This window comes from Abramis brama, assembly GCF_963993115.1.
Source record: "Abramis brama genome assembly, chromosome: 6".
In the NCBI taxonomy this organism is placed as follows: Eukaryota; Metazoa; Chordata; class Actinopteri; order Cypriniformes; family Leuciscidae; genus Abramis; species Abramis brama.
In genome coordinates this window covers 26365585-26382908 of record NC_139968.1, presented here as the reverse complement: position 1 = coordinate 26382908, position 17324 = coordinate 26365585, and the positions used below count along the sequence as shown (strand labels likewise).

Genomic DNA, 17324 nt, shown 5'->3' with positions numbered 1-17324 from the left:
CCTGCAACTTGATACAAGAAGTAAATGTTTGTAAAGTATAATTATTATTACATTTTAATAGCCTCAAATATTTCCTTGGGAATTGCTTGTAAAACCAAAAGATATTGGATGGGATCAACTGAAAAGTTATAAATATGAAGAAGAAAAAAAATCTGTATAATTGTATAAAACGCCAACATTTTTTATCTAACCCTATATATCTATTATTCCAAATGCTTCTTTTAAGGGGGGAGAAGTTATGGAAAGATACATTTATAACCCATAGACTGTGTTATAACCACAGGACTGAACACAACACTCAAACGGAACCATCGCACACGTTCACGTGTTTCCACACGGAACTATTATTGTGTGTGACGCATTAACGCTGCTCTGCTCACTACGTGCGAATAATGGTCTATCTCAAACTTTCAGGCATCCATCGATTATTGGATATTTACATTATTTCTTACATTTTTTAGGTACGTACTAAACGCGCGACACAGCTCTTATATTTGGTATACATCGGCAGGTTGGTTAGAGCTGCAGTGCGTCTGCGCACTTTATATGATTGACGTTACTTGGATGTAGACTTTTATGCATTAACAACAAATTACAAATATGCATGCTTTATTTTAATATGCAAATATTTTATATATTCGGATATTGCATTTAAGGTATTTTCATGTATTTTTTTATGTCCACCGGTTAAAATGGAGTCTAGTTGTTTAATCTGCTGTGATTAATGAGATTAATGTGTCCTCCTCGTGTCATCTTGTTAAACCGAGTGTTGATGTTGTAATTAAATGGGTTTCCATGCAGATGATGAATTTCTTCCGCAACCGTCTGGTGGTTTTGGGGCTGGTGTTACTGGCCACGGTGCTGCTGTATCTGCTGCTGCCCTCCATCCGGCAGGGGAGCATGGAACCGTCTCTGGAGGTGCAGCAGCGGATGGGTCTGATGCCCGCCTCTCCTCCTCCGCCGTCCGGCATCAACATCACGGTAAGGACCGGGCAGCTGCCCGGGGACCCGCCGCTCTTCTTCCGGGAGGCTCTACCCGTGGACAGCGCCGGACGACAGATACTGCCCAGGTCATTTTAATTCCACAGTTATATAACAGCTAGTGAACTGCCTAGATAAAACAGCAATTTTGGCACGTTCCTACGTGTACAAATGACGCAATAATCGAAAAGCTCTATACACAGAGTATTAAAACTGACTCGTTCCTCAGTTTGTGACGAATAAAAATCTAATGGCTTTGTACCAGAATAAAAACCTTAAGTTACACTTTATGTGTTCGTGTTATAGTGTAATTATACATTTAAGTACTGAGTAACAATAATTAACTACCGCCTGGTTTCACAGACAGGGTTTAGATTAAGCCAGGATTAGGACTTAGTTTTAATCAGGACATGTAAGTAGCTTTAATAAACGTGCCTTAGAAAAAAAAAAAACATTACTGGTGTGCATCTTGAGGCAAAACAATGGCACTGACATATTTTAAGATCTGTCAGGTCAAGTTGCTTTCAGTTAAAACAGTTTAAACATGCATTTTAGTCTGGGACTAGGCTTAAGCCTTGTCTGTGAAACGGGGCTAAATGTGCAATTGTCAGGGGAAAAAAGGCAGAATTGTGACTAGAAAAACTTCCGGAAACTTCCATACCTTGCCCCTTAGACTTCCTTTGTAAAAGTGTTTCACAATAGGGATATTTTGCATGCAAAACAGGTTTATCATTTATTGTCAATAGCATAGAGATGTACGTAGCACAGCTCTCACAGTGCAGTACTAACATTAGCATGAAATGGAAATTCACCCTATTAATTTTCTTAATGCATGTTATTTATATTATTGTGAACGATTCATCCATTCATGTTCTTTTTTTTTTTAAATGGGAATTTTTCATCAAAATGTTACATGAGGTTCTGGTGAATTGTCAGACTTCTCTCTGGTGACGTATGCCAGATTTCTTCAATCATTTAGTCCACATAAACCTGCCCCTTTTTTACAATCGACTGCAAGTTTGCATTCAGATAATCAACTAATGGATACAACCTAGTCCCTGTCCTACTTTTTATTTTTTTCACGATAATTTTTGATTATCTGTTTATGTCACACTACATAAGAAAAGATCTGTTACTACTGAATGTGGTATTTTAATAGAAACTGTGGTAACTATGGTCATTTCCAAACTTGCTAAATTCTGCAAATAAATATTTTGATTCCATATGACCTATTGTTATGCTGAGTTTCAGTAAGTGTATCTTCTCGTCCTCAGGCTGCAGATGGTGCTGCTTCATGGTCAGGCCTTCACCTCTAAGACCTGGGAGGAGTTGGGCACCCTCAGCCTACTGGCGTCCAACGGGTACCAGGCCCTCGCGCTCGACCTGCCCGGTATGAGCTCTGTAAACTTATAAGTAGGGCTGCCCCATAATAGTCAACTAAACATTAGTCGACAAGAAGAGGCTTAGTCGACCAAAATTTTATTAGTCAGTTTGTCGCAGAAATAAATCTCCACAGGAAGTGGTGAAGTCACACGTCCGTGAGGGACAGATCATTAATGGCGGTTCCTTGTGGTAATTACGTTATGATGGACGGGAAATCCAAACGTTCGCCTATCATCTATCAAACTCAAATATGGCTTATCATTTGAAACATGCAAGTTGTAGAAACTACATGGCTGCTCGCTCTAACGTTAACCTAGATAAAGGTACGCTATTATAAGGCGCATATCCAAGTGTTAGGTCAGACTGCATGACACGCAGACATCCGGCGCGTCACTCTTTTTTACTGACTTTTTTCCTGGTTTTTGTCCTGATATAATTTTTTTTTCCTGATAACAGCAGAAACAACTTAAAATTCTCTGTCATTTTTGTTCGTACAGAAAAGAGTAATGCATCATTCGAAACTTTTTATTAGTGTAAACTCACATTTACAACAAAACGTTGTGCTTTTGTAAAATAAAGAAAACAAACAGGATGCGCTTTCTGCCGTCTCGTTCTTCGTGAACTGGAGCGCGTCACAAAAATGAACTGAAACTCAACGTATAGGCTACTTGCCTCACAGACATGAGAAATATATCTATAGAAAGCTCAAAATATCTACTTTTGGACAAACCAATTCAAATCGAAATCAAATACACTCTGATAATGTAATCTATATGAAAGGTGCATTTCTCTCTAAAGGCGCGTTCACTAGGCTACTGTGGAGAAGGCGAGTCAGCATCGTCAACTTCATATTTGCAGCCGACACTAATAGTTTATTAGTAAATTATTAAAATGTCTCCTTGCTCACACTCACATTGCCCGACACATTCATAATCATTACTTTTGCCAGTGCTTTCTGGAAAGCTTAATGCGTGCACTTGAGGGCGGAATATATTATGCCTCTATTAAACGTTCATTATGGTTTAGCATTCCCCAGTACATATTTAAGTAATTAAATTAATATAAACATGCGATTAGTTGACTAATAGCCTAAATGGGCGACTACTAGCTGACTAGAAAAATCTTTAGTCATTACTTTATTAATGTTCCTGATATGTAACCGACTCGCTCCTCCTCAGGTTTCGGGAACTCTCCAGATTCAGAGTCGGTAAAGTCGGATCAGAGCCGCGTGGACCTGCTAAAGCGTTTTCTGGAAGCTCTGGGTGTGCGAGCGCCGGTGTTACTGAGCCCGTCTATGAGCGGCCATTACGCCCTGCCGTTCCTCCAGAAACACAGCGCCCAGCTGCACGGCTTTGTGCCCATCGCCCCTGTGGGCACCCGTGGCATCACCCCACAGCAGTACCGCGACATCCAGGTGCCGTGTTTCTTTCTAATCATCTCACACTTAGGAATTCCTTGACCTGTTTTAACTCTCACTTCCTGTATGTATGACAGACTCCAACGCTGATCATATATGGGGAGTTAGACACCAACCTGGGCGCCCAATCGCATAAGAACCTGATTCAGCTGCCCCATCACACCGCGGTGAAGCTGGCGGGAGCACGACACGCCTGTTACATGGACAAACCCCGCGAGTTCCACCGCGCTCTGCTCGACTTCCTCAGCAAGCTCGACTGAGGGACGGAACGAGTCAAACGATTGTGTGGGAAAGACTACTAGAAGAAAAAGAGAGACGCGAGAAAAGAAAATGATGAACAGGGCTGTGGTGTAGCTGTAAATCCAGTCCTGAAACCTAAAACACCAGAACGTTCTATCACGCATCTGTCCATCCACATCAACTCACTCATTATTATTTCCCTTTTGTTAATATATATAAAACAATCAAATCTTCTGCAGGATTACTATAGGACAGCTTCTTTTGTAGATTGTAAAAATCTTCTTTTATAGGTTTCTACACTGTTGCCATGGATCCCTCTTGTTTTTACTGTTGTTACTGTAACAGCCTGCCTAAAGGTTGTTATGGTTTCCAGTCTGAGGGTTGTTCTTTAATGCAGTTGCCATGGTTTCCAGTCTGAGGGATGTTCCTGTAACACAATCGTCATGATTTCCAGTCAGAGATTTATTCCATAACACTGTCACCATGGTTTCTGGTCTGACGGATGTTCCTGTAACACAGTTGACATGGGTTCCTTTCTGAGGGTCTGATGGTTTCTAGTCTGACAGTTGCTCCAATAACATGGTTGCCATGGTTTCCAGACCGAGAAATGTTCCTGTAAATCAGTTGCCATGGTTTACAGTCTGAGAAATGTTCCTGTAAATCAGTTGCCATGGTTTCCAGTCAGACAGTTGTTCCTGTAACATGGTTGCCATGGTTTCCAGGCTGAGAAATGTTCCTGTAAATCAGTTGCCATGGTTTCCAGTCAGACAGTTGTTCCTGTAACATGGTTGCCATGGTTTCCAGGCTGAGTCATGTTCCTGTAAATCAGTTGCCATGGTTTCCAGTCTGACAGTTGTTCCTATCACACAGTTGCCATGGTTTCCAGTCTGACAGTTGCTCCAATAACATGGTTGCCATGGTTTCCAGTCTGACAGTTGTTCCTATAACACAGTTGCTATGGTTTCTAGTCTGACAGTTGTTCCTATAACACAGTTGCCATGGTTTACAGTCTGACAGTTGTTCCTATAACACAGTTGCCATGGTTTCCAGTCTGACAGTTTCTCCAATAACATGATTTCCAGCCTGACAGTTGCTCCAATAACATGGTTGCCATGGTTTCCAGTCTGACAGTTGCTCCAATAACATGGTTGCCATGGTTTCCAGTCTGACAGTTGTTCCTATAACACAGTTGCTATAGTTTCCAGTCTGACAGTTGTTCCTATAACAGTTGCCATGGTTTACAGTCTGACAGTTGTTCCTATAACACAGTTGCCATGGTTTCCAGTCTGACAGTTGTTCCACAGTTGCTATGGTTTCCAGTCTGACAGTTGTTCCTATAACACAGTTGCCATGGTTTCCAATCTGACAGTGGCTCCAATAACATGGTTTCCACCCTGAGGATTGTTCCTGTAACTCAGCTGCCATGTTTTCTGGTCTTGGGCTGTTCCTATTGTAATGTTGCCATGGTTTTCTGTCTGAGGGTTGTTCTTATAATATGACTGCCATGGTTTCCTGTAACAGCAAGAGTCACATAATGCCAAAAATCATTGTCATATATAACCCTCCATCTCAAATTCGCCTGACAGGAAACTGGAGTCTTCAATCCCACAAGAACATCTCAGAGAAGAAAACGGTATTTGTCATTTTTGGTTTGTATATGTTTGTTTTATCGTTGAGTGAAGTCCAGAGTGTTCACACCAGCAGTTGGCACATACGTATCACTGAATGTAGCATGTCAATGTGTGGATGACTCACTATACGGTTTTAGATGCTCAAAAACAGAGAGAAAGGTTGCAGTATTGGATGCCTGTAAATTCCATTTTTCATTTTCAGTAGTTGCCAGATTTGAACTGGCAGTAGTTTAGTCCTCGCAATAAAAGAGAATTTGCTGAGACTGCAGAGAAGAAAAATTGTTCATTAAATTATAGCGGTATTACATTACTAGACCTAAAAATGTAGGTTTTCATTACATATTTATTATTTATTGCTTTAAGCTTCTTCATGACAGAAACTGTAATGTGTGTGGTATTTATGTGCTGTGGTCTGTTGTTTTTTTTGTTTTGTTTATAGCTTGTAAATATGAATATGTTGTAGAGGACAGTGAGGCACATTTGACCTGTGAATATTTCAGACATCCCAAATCTTCAACCTGAAGGGATTTGTCATTGGACTGAATTCAGATTCCTGTGTGCATGAACCATCAAACATGCTTTTGTTCAATGCAAAATAAAATTCTTTAACATTGATGTTTTGCGTTTGTGATTTAATGGACATGCACACGAGATATGTCCAAAAATTGTAAGTGGTCTGTCATCTGTAATGTAGTTAAAACCACTCCATTTTAACTGGCTTATTCATGAACACCCTATTAGGGCTTCAAAGTTCAAGTGTACTAAATTAAGTAGTATGTGAAAAACAGTAAGCCAACAGTGTAGTGTGTCCGACTACATAGTATTCGAAAAACAGTAGGTGAAAACTCCCCGGATGACCTACTACTACTTCCAACGAGATTCTGAAGAGCACATTCGATGGACACTTTACTATCCCATGAGGCCACGGGAGAGGATTTGTGAATGGCAGAGGCTGCGTCTTAATTACTTCAAGACCACTAAAAAAGTATGTTCTATAGTATAAGTGTGTGTAGTATGAATGTAATCTGTACGTACTACATTTGCCATGTTGTCATTATCATGTGACCTACCACTGTCAGTTACGTCGCTTTACTACCATTCACAAATCCTCTTCTGTGGCCTCATGGGATAGTAAAGTGTTCATTATATGCACACTTCAGAATCTTGCTGGAAAAGTAGGTCATCCAGGTACTTTTTGCCTACTCTTTTATGAGTACTGTGAATTCAGACAAACTTATTTAGTCACATACTGTTTTTCGCCTACTATATAGAAGGCAAGTATGCGATTAAGGATGCAGCCAGTGACACTGGTAGGTCACGTGACAGTATAATATCCATAGAAGTACATTCAAATTCAAATGTAGTAACTACTCAGTATCCGATTTTGGATGCAGGGAAAGTTTATCCAATAAATAAGACATGCAGTGGTGATTTCTAGTTAAACTATAAATATATTAAATATTATAATAATATTATTAATATAAGTGTTTTTTTCTTCCGTGAACTTCAAAGAAAATAGAGGAAATCATAAAAATGAAGCTAAAAAGCTAAAGTTAAAGTTGTAAAATAGTTTATACAATAAATATACGCCATAATAAAATTTTGTTTTATACTGCCTTTCGTGGCTTTTTACTCGTATATTCGTGTTTTGACGAGAGCCGTTTGACGGCTCTAGTTTTGACCACGTGTGCGGGCCAGGCGGAATCGAATGATGCCGACGTCACCACGCACACGGCACACCATGCGTCTCTCTTCGGGAAGATGGCTTCTGCTGTGTACATGATGCCAAACTGAATGGACGGAAAACAAACCGATATTCCTAAAATTCCCCCCTCTTCCCTCCTCTATATCCCGCTCCGCATCCATGCACACGCGTTTACGTTAAAAAGAACCCGATTTTAACCTAGTGTGAAGAACTAGGATGATAATATGACCCAGAAAAAGAAGAAGCGAGTGAATCGCAGTTTGTTACTGGCGAAGAAAATCATCATCAAGGATGGAGGAACGGTGAGTGTTTGAATCTAACCACAATAAACACTTAGACACGACGGTTTAGGTCTTAAGTAGACGTGTACGTAATTATTATGTTAATGTTTGAAAGAAAAAATGCTTTGAGAATATACGTTATTGGAGGAGTGTAACTTCAAATCTTATCATTCATCATGGCTGTAAACATCAGCATTTACTTCCTGTATTACCAATAAATCATACCAGCACGCATAAATTTCAAGATTAACCATTTAAATCACTACATGCGTTATTATATTAATGTTCAGATGGTTTGATGACACATTAGAGGGAGTTAAAGATGTCAAGCTCATCTGTCATTACTCATGGCTGGCTGTAGATACAATTTATGTTATATGGTTATCTATTATGATGAATTTCAAACAAAATATAAATAAATATTATCATAGTATTGCTAGGCATAGAGTTACCGTGTTTTTTGCGTGGTACTATGGTAATTTCATGCTATTTCTAATGCAAATAACATGGTAGATAATCAGGATTAGCCTATGCTATATATCAAAGCACATTGTTATTGTTATAGTATTGCTACAGTATAAATTGTAAAGATAGATATGTGAAACTTGGCTGTCACATATCTATTGGATATGAATGTATTTGTCATGAAATGCGTGCCTATCTCTTGAAAGTATTATTTATAAAAATATAATTTTAGTTTGTTTATGTGCTTTTGTTATTTATTTTTATCTCAAATTGATTTAATAATTATAGAATTTCAACTTAAGCTAGCTTTATTTTTAAGCTGGCGTTAGTTATCAAAGCAATATTTCTAAATATTTAGTTTTATTTCATCTTCATATCTATTACTGAAAATAAATTTTAATTGTTTTAGGGGCCGTTTTCACGACACCGTTTTCAACTAAAAATATAATTAATTTACACGGCGACAGCGTTTTGGGGGCCTGTAAACGAAAACTTAAAAAAAAAAAAAAAAAAAAAACAGGTGGAAGTTTTTGAAAACGATACCGTTATCGTCTCCGTGTAAACTACAAAAACAATTTGTGAAAACAGTGACATCATGCACATGTGTATTGCGTGTTCAGTCTATAGACGTGTGGAGAGTTTCTTTACAAAGTGACATCGCCATCTACTGGCCTGGCATGAATAATACAGCGTTTTTAATCTTTTTCGTGGATCTGTGTGAACGGGATCGTTTTGACAAATTGTAGTCTATATGTGGTCCAAATTTGAACCTAGTTGCTCTATTTCCTTTTTATTTTTAATGTTCCTTTTTTAATAAGTTTTATCTTGCCTACAGTACCTAATAAGCCAGAATCAGCACAGGTTGGCACCTTAAAAAATATTGCATAAACGTCTTAATCTCTCGTTGGAAGGATTAGGCCGCAAACAGACCTTATCTGTTGTGAAAACCAAACCGAAGCTTTATGGATGTGCAATAATGCTGGTTGGTTTCCTCGCATGTTCTTCACCGTCTCTGGTTCTTCTCTCTCCAGCCTCAGGGCTTCGGCGCCCCCAGCGTTTATCATGCTGTTATCGTCATATTTCTGGAGTTCTTCGCTTGGGGTTTGCTGACAGCACCTACTTTGGGAGTAAGTTGTGGTTGTTTTAAACAGAAATAAGCTTGTTTTGTATGAAGAAAAACATCGTAATGGAAGCGAGATTTTATTTTCATATCAAGTGTCGTGTTTAGAAACCCTTTTTATGCCCCTGTTATTATATTGAGTAATATGATCATGTAAAAAAGTTCAAAATATACTTGCATAACCGATGCTGTTTTTGTGTCATGTGACTGCAGGCTCTTCATGAAACATTCCCAAAACACACGTTTCTCATGAATGGCTTGATTCAGGGCGTTAAGGTATCATCTTTAACTTCATCCTGTAAAAGATCTATTATTGAGTCGAGTTCATAATTCATCAACTGCTTGCTTTTGTTCACAGGGCCTGCTGTCATTTCTAAGCGCTCCTCTGATTGGTGCTCTGTCAGACGTGTGGGGAAGGAAGTCCTTTCTTTTGCTCACCGTGTTCTTCACGTGTGCTCCAATTCCTTTGATGAAGATCAGCCCGTGGTACGGTAGCTTTCTCTTTTTTTGGACACAAAACTAAATATTTTGTATATCTATTTGGTAAAAAAAATTACAATAAGGTCTCATTTGTTAACAGTAGTTAATGCATTAGCTAATATGATCTAACAGTGAACAATACATTTTTTTAAGCATTTATTAATCTTTGTTTGTTAAAATATAACCGTTTATTGTTTGTTCATGTTAGTTCACAGTGCATTAACTAATGTAATGCTAATGTTAACTTTTGATTTTAATAATGTATTAATAAATGTTGATATTAACATTAGCTCAAATGAATGCTGTAGAAGTGTTCATTCTTAGTCCATGTTAACTAATGAAACCTCATTGTAAAGTGTTACCATTTATTTCTGTGTATACATAATAAAATAAAACGAAATGTATACATTTAATTTTAATTTAATATAATTTTTTAATTAAATAAAACAAATCAATTCGACATTGAAATTAGTTTGAAAATCTGAATGTATTTGTCCTGACAACAGTTAATTGCTTTTATTTTCAATTTCAAATTGTTAGTAGTTTAATAACATGCTTTTGTCAATTGTATTAATTTTAAAAATTTCAGCTTAGCTTTAATTTATTTTTTATTTCAGTTTTACTTTTAGTAATTTCAGTATATAATTTGAAATTAATTTGATATTTAACAAATTTGAACTCATCTTAATTTTGTAATTATTTTTGCAAATGAAATATACACAAAATTAGGGATGCATGATATCGCCCACCTTATCAGTATCGGCCAACATATGTTCATTTTTAATGTTATCGGCCTAATTAGACAATTTGGCCAATATATTAAAGCAGATAAATAATGTATTATTTCCTTAAGCTGAGACACTTAAAGGGATACTTCACCGATTAGCATTGAGCTTTGTATCAGTAGAAACCCGGTAGTATTTTCGAATGACCGTGCTTCCCTCCCTCATGTCCCCCTGAGACGAGAGATTTCTGTATTGTGTGTCTGGAAAAAAACCTCAGATGACGCAAAAATCGGAGGTTTTTTTGTCCAGAGGCGAGAGACTACAGCCAGTAGGAGGAGCTCGTCCCGCATGTCTTCAACTCGCCCATAGGGGGATCTCACGATAAAACGCCGTCTTTTCAGTTTCGAGTCAACTAGTGGCCTAGCTGTATCATTTCTTCCGATACTGCCCTCTGTAACCGGTAGGCGTGGCTTGGGAGTGGCCTCGTAGGGCAGCGAATCAAGTGCATTCTGGGAGTTGTTGTCTTTCATCCACATGAGCCAAAAATACATTTTCTGGCTTTTCTCAGTCTAGAAGCACCAACTTATAAAATAATTTCACATTTCTACTACATAAATGACCCAATTTAAATACACATTCATCTTTCCAGAGGTGAAAGTTCATCATGATGTTTTTTAATTGCCTGAAATATGATTAGAATCATAATGGACAGGAAAATACAGTTCAGTCCAACATGTGCAGCGCAAGTTTGTCATATAGGCTACATAAAATTATACTGAGAACACTACTTAAAGAGCCTAAATATCTCATCGATATATCGGTCTGTTTTGTATATTGTAATACATATGCATATCTTAAATCACATGCATAGAAAGATGTTAAAGCGTTCTTCTTGTGTTTCAGGTGGTACTTTGCCGTTATCTCTGTATCTGGGGTGTTTGCCGTTACCTTCTCGGTTATATTTGCCTATGTGGCCGACATCACTCAAGAGCATGAGCGCAGTATGGCTTACGGCATGGTGCGTATAACCCATCAACACACCATCATCATCATCATCATCAGCATCTCTCTTTATGCCCCTCTTTTTTTTGCATTTACGTGTCTGTGCTTTTTCTGAAAGGTCTCTGCCACGTTTGCGGCGAGTCTCGTGATCAGCCCGGCCATCGGCGCGTATCTGAGTCAGGTTTATGGAGACAGTCTGGTGGTGGTTCTGGCTTCTGCCATCGCTATGCTGGACATCTGCTTTATCCTGGTGGCCGTGCCCGAGTCGCTTCCGGAAAAGATGAGGCCGGCGTCCTGGGGCGCCCCCATCTCGTGGGAACAAGCTGACCCCTTTGCTGTAAGTAGATTTGACCTCTTTGAACTTGCTTGGTGCAATAATATTACAATCCACTTTTCACAGTCCAGTCAAGTCCCCAACCGGTTCCTACCGAATAATGGAATTTATTACAGATGTCAAATGCACTGCAGATGCAGAACCTTCAGCATGAGTGTGGCTGGAAATATGTATTGTTTATTTTAAAAAGAGAGAATGGCACAACACTTCGCTCATATGTCATATCCTGTGTGGTTTTCAATAGGGAAGTTTTTTTTACACCCATTTGGCCCTCCACAGTTTGAGGTGTTGATATAATGGAGTTTTTAAAGCTGCATCATATCTGTACAGTGCTTACGCATGTCATATAAGGCAGTTTTCACACGTGGTTTGCTTTGAAGAGTTCCTGCGACGCCTGTTACAGTTTTCCACCACAGTGTTCATGGTTTTGATTGGTTAATGTGTTCCTGTCAATTTTAGAAGACACGGGTCTGTTAAACGTGTACATAAACGAATGCAGATTGAACCATCTCAGTGTATCAGGGTTGCAATATCTTTACAAATAGGGATACATCAATATTAAAATTCCACCTGATGCAGATTTTTATAATGCATTGTATTACATCGGCCAATAAACTGATAAATGGCTGATATTAAACAGTAAACCTAAAATCAGTCATTTTAAATGCATTATAATAGTATTTTAAAAGATTAATTTTACAGTATTACATAATAAAGTGTTTAAAAATTTTACATTGGGTTAGGGTTATAAACAGGAATCTGTTTCTCTCTGCAGTCTCTGAGGAAGGTGGGTCAAGACTCGACGGTTCTGCTCATCTGTATAACAGTGTTCCTGTCGTATCTGCCTGAAGCGGGACAGTACTCTAGCTTCTTCCTGTATCTGCAACAGGTTTGTCAACGGACAGATTTGGTTTATCTCTGTGGTTAATCTTTAACTCCATTTTTAATTGTGTTTAGTGGGTCAGGTCTAGTTTTTTTTTAAATCCTGATATAAACAGGACTGTAAAGTTTTATTGTTTTACCCTCTTATCCAGATAATGGGATTTTCCCCTGAAAGTGTTGCAGCGTTCATCGCTGTTCTAGGATTGCTGTCTATTGTGGCACAGGTCAGTCGGATACGTGCTAATAAAGGATTTTTACTTTTATTATTTTATAATTGGTGGATGATGTTGAATGTGACTTTTCTTTCCACCTACAGACTGTAGTGTTAAGTTTACTCATGCGTTCCATCGGGAACAAGAACACAATTTTGCTGGGCCTGGGATTTCAGATTCTGCAACTCGCCTGGTACGGGTTCGGATCTGAGCCATGGTAAGACCAGATTTTTTTTTTTGTGTGAATAATGGCATAAATGATGGCCTTTTTCTTTTCCAGTTAAACTGTTGCTAAACTGTAATGTAAACATTCAATGAGTTTTTACTAATGAAATCGTTCTTAATTTCCAGGATGATGTGGGCGGCCGGAGCCGTCGCCGCCATGTCTAGTATCACTTTCCCTGCTGTTAGCGCCCTGATTTCCCGCACAGCTGATCCGGATCAACAAGGTAGGTTTTCTTGAAGTGAAGTTACATATTCTCTGAGGCCGACTGCTAAAGGCCATGTTTCTGCAGGCGTGGGTCAGGGTATGGTTACGGGAATCCGTGGACTGTGTAACGGTTTGGGTCCGGCCCTCTACGGTTTCATCTTCTACATCTTCCATGTCGAGTTGGATCAAGTTCCGGAGAAAGACCAGGATATACCGCATCACCATGATCCCCACCAACAGGTAAGTTACCGCACATCGTTGCATTTAACTGAACTATGTTGAATGATGTTTGTTGTTTTTAGGTTTGTTTTAATGGTAAAGTTTTTTTTAAATAATAGTTAAACTAAACTAAAGTTAAAATGCTGAAGTCCAATGCAGCTAAACAACACTCAAGTATAAAATACTTGCAAACAATTTTTCAAAGCATTGCATAATTTTTTTGAAAAAAAGTGGGATACCTGAATGAATTTGCAATTACAAACAAAACCTAGCCTCCACAAATCAAACAGAATAAATTTGTTTTAAATTATTCTTAAACCATTTGCAAGAATTCAAGCAGGACGTGTTTGTTGTTAATTGTTCGTAGAATCATTCTTAAGAATTGATACATAACCAATTTGTGTATTTTGTTTGTAAATAAAATATAATTTGTGTAATTTTTGTTATTCTCTGAAAAAGTTATATACCTGAAAAAATGGTTGAATGCCTTAAGTTATTGGTACTAATTTGTGTAAATTGCTTGTAAAACCATTCTTAAGAAGTCAAGCATTTAAATGTAAAAATTTCTTAACTAGCTGCAAGAATTCAAGTTGAACAAATTTGTGTAAATTGTTTCTAAAACTATTCTTAAATCAAGAAGAACACATTTCAATAATTTGTAAAACTATTTGCAAGCAGAATTCGTTGAACCATTAGTTAGAATTTGAGTAGAACCAAATTGTAAAATTTGTAGAATTGTCATTATTCGTAAATATTTGGATACTTGAAGGAATTGTGCAATACCAATTTGTGTAAAATTTTCATAAATTTGTGGAATTTTCATTATTCTCTGAAACAAGTTAAATACGTGAAAAATTGTTGAATACCTGAAGTAAATTGCTCGTAAAACTATTTCTTAAAAAGTCAAGCAAAATAATTTGTTAAACTATTTGTAAAAACTCAAGCAGAATGAGTTTGTTGTTAATTGTTCGTAAAACCATTCGTTAGAATTTGAGTAGAACCAAATTCTTTGAAAATATTTGGATACTTGAAAGAATTGTGCATTATCTATTTGTGTAAATCACTCATTAAACTATTCTTAAGAAGTCAAGAAGAAGAAATAGTTCGTAAAACTCTTTGCAAGGATTCAAGCAGAGCAAATTTATGTAAATTGTTCATAAAACTATTTTTAAGTCCAGAGAAAAACATTTAAATAGTTTGTGAAACAATTTGCAAGAAAACAAGCAGAATGAGTTTGTTGTTAACTGTTTGTAGAATCTTTCAAAAGAATTTGAGTAGAAACAGTTTGTGTAAATTGTTTGTAAAATTGCACATTTTTCATTATTCTCTAAAAAAAAAATATATATATTTGGATACTTGAAGGAATTGTGGAGTACCAATTTGTGTAAACCATTCTTAGGAAGTAAATTGATTGTAAAACTATTTGCAAGAATTTAAGCCAAACAAATCATCAGTAAAATTTCAAAATATTTGATATCCAAGCAATTAAAAACTCATTCCTGCCTCCACGTGTGAGTGAATCGTCACTGTACGGACTTTCATGCACAGTGTGAAGGAGTTCATAGAGATGCATTTTAAAAAGTCATTGCGCATATTCAACGTTACGAACATTTGGGTGTAAATAGGCCTTAATAATAGACAGTTTTGGGACGGGGTCTTGCCATTGTGTTAACCGTGTTCCCGCCTCATGTGTTCCCCTCACAGAGTGCAATAATCCCAGGCCCGCCGTTCCTCTTCGGCGCATGTTCTGTGCTGCTGGCGCTCCTGGTGGCTCTTTTTATTCCCGAACACCCCCATATGGGCACTCGTGCGGGCAGCTGGAAGAAGCCCACATCACCCCACGGGCACTCGCACAGTCCCCACCCACCCGGAGAGGCCAAAGAGCCCCTCCTACAGGACACTAACGTGTGATCGGGTGTTTCCATGTGGCCGTATTGGCCACGCTCCCTAACCGTTGAGAAACGAACTGCGCATGGAGGCTGTTGTCATTTATTGAAACGTAAAGCTATATCGAAGGCATGCACAGTCTTGCACCTAGAGCTCTACCTTCCTGCAGAGTTTTGAACTTGCTAATTAAGCATGAAAATTACTGACAGGTGTGTGAACTCTGCAAGAAGGAAAGTCTCGGAGTAAGACTAGGCGTCCCTATTGTATCATGAATAGAGCACCACTTTTTAAAAGAAATGTATATAGAAGAACATATATTTAACGATGGTTCTGTCCAAAGGCACTATTGCAATGGCTTGTATTTATTCTTTGTTTTTTTTGCCTTTTTTCTTTTCTTTTTAACATTGCTCTTTTTTTGATTATATAGTTCTTCATTTACCATAGCTCACTCAGGGACATTAACCCGGTCAGGAATGTTTCCGGACACAAGGTGTTCTCCTTATCAGAAGGGCCTAGCGAGAACATACTTGCATACATACAAACAACAGGCGTCATTCATGAAACGCAAGCAGAACGAATTTGTTCAAATCGCTTGTAAAACTATCCGCAAGAATTCACATAGAACAAACGTATGTAACTCGCTCGTAAAAATATTCGTAAAATTTTAAAATGGAAAAAAAATCGTTTTCTAAAACTAGAACTACTTTTTCCAAATAATTCGTAAAAACATTCGTAAGAATTTCAGCCAAGCGAGTTTGTGTAAACCGTTCGTAATCTGCTTGCAAGATTTTGAGTGGAACAGATTGGTGTAAACCATTCATTAATTACAAAATTTGAGTAAATCAGTCGCAAAACCATTTGTAAGAATTCATGCCGAAAGAATTTCTGTTTGTAAAAACATTCATATGAATTCAAGTTGAATGATTTATGTAAATTGTTTTCAAAACTCTCAAGTTTGAAATTGTTCGTATAAGAATTTAAGCAGAGCGAATTTCTGTAAATCACTCGTAAAACTTTCGATGGAATTCATGAAATTCGCTTGTCGTTCTTGAGGCCCAGTGACCTTTTTTTAGGGAGCATAATTGTACGGATTTCCACGTGAATGGCCTTAACGGAGTTCAGTTTCAGACTTTCAGACGAACATTGCATTGGAATGATTGTGGTACAGCTTTAAAGTTTCTTTGTTGTTGTTGTTTGTTTAAGCTGATGCCTGTTTTCTTTATACCACTTAGAATCAATGGTGCCTTCCCCAGCTTAAATTGTGTTGTTGACGGAAACTGGTGAATTTAAGTGATGCGTGCAACTTCCGATTGGGAGTTCTGATCAGCCTCAGCCTTTCTTATACAACTGAAGTTGAGTTTCATAAAACAGCGCTAGAGCTGACTCCAAACCAGTAGTGAAACTGAAATACACGGTGCGTCATTTGTCTGGATTCGCTTTGGCCTTGTGTAGAAACATTCTTTTACGAAAAATATGTACGTTTACGCAAAACACTTCCTAAATGCCAACTGACAAAGTAACATTTGAGAAACAGGTGAAATTTGCCAGTGGCCTTTCTATATTTTTTGGTTTTCATAGAGACAGATGAATGGCTTGTTTTAAGATACATTTGACCAAATTTATATTTTATTGACATAAGACAGATGAGTTCATCTGTAATATTAGTTGTGTGCTTTGGATATTTATGAGATGATTTCCTGTAATATATTCTCTTCGTCTCAGAATACAGTGTGCTTTTTTTATGTTCTGTGCTTTTGTTGTGCCGTCTTCATTATAAATTTTAACATGGTGTATCATTTTTTTGACCAACCAATGTAAATATGTCAAAGTATCTAAACATGCATTTCAATAAAAGTTGAATATTTTTGCTGTATGTGCGATCGTTGTCTGTTTTTATACTTCAGTTCCATAGGAAAAAGACAAACAATTT

At 37.7% G+C, this 17324-nt stretch overlaps 2 protein-coding genes across 2 annotated transcripts; both read left to right on the top strand.

Moving 5' to 3' along the window:
- Positions 1-327: 327 nt before the first annotated feature.
- Positions 328-6267, top strand: abhd14a (abhydrolase domain containing 14A). The gene is made up of 5 exons (XM_084116526.1): positions 328-461; positions 802-1070; positions 2256-2371; positions 3543-3778; positions 3859-6267. The coding sequence occupies exons 2-5, from the start codon at positions 802-804 to the stop codon at positions 4039-4041; spliced, it is 804 nt and encodes a 267-aa protein (XP_083972652.1). The 5' UTR covers positions 328-461; the 3' UTR covers positions 4042-6267.
- Positions 6268-7379: 1112 nt separating this feature from the next.
- Positions 7380-17267, top strand: mfsd14a1 (major facilitator superfamily domain containing 14A 1). Its single transcript, XM_084117629.1, has 12 exons — positions 7380-7659; positions 9135-9230; positions 9437-9499; positions 9582-9709; positions 11332-11446; positions 11549-11767; positions 12540-12653; positions 12799-12870; positions 12963-13075; positions 13210-13307; positions 13374-13528; positions 15212-17267. Exons 1-12 carry the CDS (start codon positions 7582-7584, stop codon positions 15416-15418), a joined length of 1458 nt encoding a protein of 485 aa, XP_083973755.1. The 5' UTR covers positions 7380-7581; the 3' UTR covers positions 15419-17267.
- Positions 17268-17324: the final 57 nt, after the last annotated feature.